The sequence below is a fragment of the Apaloderma vittatum genome, unplaced genomic scaffold (assembly GCF_000703405.1).
Source record: "Apaloderma vittatum isolate BGI_N311 unplaced genomic scaffold, ASM70340v1 scaffold13649, whole genome shotgun sequence".
In the NCBI taxonomy this organism is placed as follows: Eukaryota; Metazoa; Chordata; class Aves; order Trogoniformes; family Trogonidae; genus Apaloderma; species Apaloderma vittatum.
In genome coordinates this window covers 84722-87443 of record NW_009737141.1, presented here as the reverse complement: position 1 = coordinate 87443, position 2722 = coordinate 84722, and the positions used below count along the sequence as shown (strand labels likewise).

The 2722-nt window shown below is 43.8% G+C and overlaps 1 protein-coding gene across 1 annotated transcript in view; it reads left to right on the top strand.

Annotated features, from left to right (window-relative positions):
- The window catches only part of SATB1 (SATB homeobox 1), a 73765-nt gene that overhangs the window by 69225 nt on the left and 1818 nt on the right, over window positions 1–2722 (top strand). Inside the window, 1 exon segment of the mRNA XM_009877237.1 lies at window positions 191–286. Within this exon segment, the coding sequence (XP_009875539.1) occupies window positions 191–286 (96 nt within the window).

The window sequence follows — 2722 nt, the reverse complement described above, 5'->3', positions numbered from 1 at the left end:
CATCCACTGTCAAACTCCTCTGCCATCAAAGCGGGAGGAGGACCTGGATGCGCTGCTGTTCAAAAGCTAAGCTCGAGCCCTTCACAGCAGCAGCTCACCTCGGGTAGGAGTGAAGGGAAGGGGATTCTTCATCCCACTTTAACCCCAGTCAAGGCTGGGGTGAGTCAATGTTTGTTTGTTTTTCCTTCAGAGCCCCTCTCCCACCACCCTTGGGAAAGGAGAGCATAGAGGCGCTTTCTTACCAAGCCTGCTGACCGCTGGACCTTGGCTGGGTGCTGCTCCTCAGGTGAGCTGGCACAAGGGCACCCTGTCAGGGAGAGAAAGAGGAGGAGGAGGGGACGCAGGACCCACGCCAAAGGGGCTTGGAAACAGCCACTCTCCCCTCCAGGGCAGCCCCTTTGCTCACACGGGCACCATGAAAGGGGAGCGTGGCTGGCTGTTTTGCTAAATATTTAAACATTGTAGTGGGTCGACAGTGCAGACCACTGTCTTTTGGAGCTGGGTACTCTTTATTCCCTTCTGCTGGAAGACCTGAGGTCAGCCTTTTAACTGCTCCCTCTTAAAGGGCAGATACTACCTCCTGCTTCCTCAACCTCAGCTGAGACCCAGTGTGTCATTTGTATTACCTATACAGAAAAATATTTACAAAGCTAGGAAGGATAGAGTTATCTCACAGCCAGAAACAACATGAGTGTATATTAAAGATAAAGCAAGCCGAATAAGACAATCCCTTAGGATATCAAGTACTAAAATAATTGCGAAAGCCTGGAAACTTGCTGTTTGATTTAGCAAAAAGAGAGAGAAAGATCTATATTAAGTAATAAAACAGCACTTGTTTGAAAATGTACATTGTTTTTAATAAAATCGCTTCTTAAGGGGATAAAAGGAGAAGCTCGTGCACGGTATAAACATTCAACCACTATCCCACTTACTTACATTTTCTTGCCTTGTTGATAAAAGTTGTGTGTTTGATCTTACAAATATTATTCACATAAGCAGTTGCATTGTAATCTCTTAATATGACTTGTTATAGTAAGGATTGGGTGATTGGGCCTGAGTTTTGTCTCTGCTCTTCTACGTGGTAATTGTTGTAGATGCATAAATATGTAGCTAAGACACAAGTTTTCAGACTGTGTATACAAAGCCTTCTGTCTAGTAAGAATTTAATGTGCTGGGAGTAGTCTTGAATCTCTTTGGGATTGAAGCCTTGAATGGGACTGCTCACAGACCATAAAACATGAAAGGATGTGAGTAGGGATGAGGCAAGAGCCCTAATTCCACTAACATTTGTGTTAGATCTTACAATAAGATGACTTAGAGCAGTGGCTTCTAAACCAAGTGCTGAGACCTATGTGAAGTCTCCACAACCACAAGTGGCACTGCAAAGTGGACAGAATTATAATTCTTCCAATATTTATCACTATTCACACAGTATTTTTGGCTTCTTGGGGTCTGCGAGTGAGCTGTAACTGGAAGCTTAGAAACCACTCCCAACATACAAGAAATTGTCGAGGGGTGACTCGCAAAGGGAAATGAAATGTAGTGATAGCAACTGCTTGTTTTGCTGCTGCTGTTTTTTAATAATAACTAGTGGTTTGTACCATATGACAAGAAATTTGCTGATCCAAAATATCTTACTAACCAGTGCTTCCTGTGCTGTGAAGCAAAACAATTGTCAACAAAAACAGTAGCTGATAAATTTACTTTTGATTTTAGCCGTGATCTTATGGTATAGTGTACTCCAGTGGTAGATGAGAAAAGCATTTCTGTCCCTAGGGCTCTGTGCCTCACCTTTTAAGAATGTTTTTGAATCTGTGCTTGCAAAACTTCGTTTTAAGCTCTTGTTAATTATTTACATCGTGATTTGCTTTATCTTATTCTTCTGATGTGCATACTGGCTCATTTTTATTGCCCGAGTATTTGGAATGCAGCATGTTCCCTTCTAATAATAATAGTGCAACTTATTTAGAGCTTTGCATCTTAGTGCTTTATAAATATTAACTAAATAATCCCCAGCACAAACACAGAAGCAAGTAAATATGTTTGTTCCCTGTTCATACCTTGGGTTACTTGAACACAGGCAAGACAGGCCCTCTCTGAGACCACAGGCAAGAGAGGTCAGAGACAGAAGGGGAAATAGAGATTTCCTACCTCCAGATCTCTTTGTCCTTGCCGAGGCTGGGTTTGAGAGCGTGACGTTAGGCGCTTCCAGCCGACACGTTCTCCCATAACATTTGCGAGTTTGACAAGACTCCAGTGCATGCTAAGGTCAGGTCAGCAGTGGGATATTTCCACCCTTAGCTGAAATGCTCTCCTTCTCCCTGGTCCCCGCCAGTCCCTTAGTCTGGCTATTGCTAGAGCTTTGCAACCCTTGTTTTTGAGCAGCAGCTGCTGCTGCTGGCAGAGCTCCTGTGCGTTTGCTCTCATCTGGCACTTTTCTCACTTTGCCCTTCCTACAGTTCTGGCTGAGCTGGTCAAGTTAATCCTATCCTATGTCACCTGCTTAGCATTTTGTCTTGTCTACACTTGACTCATAGAGCATGTTTGTTAAAATTTGTCAGCTAGACCACACTAGTGTCACGTCGTCGGTGCTTTCAGCCAGACAAAGCCAGAGTGTTCCTTCCACTTCTCTGTCTGTATCCCACTGTCCCTTTATCCCTCGTCTCTGCTCACAGACATGCAGACACACGTGTGGTATGCAGGGAGTTACTAAATCATAGTT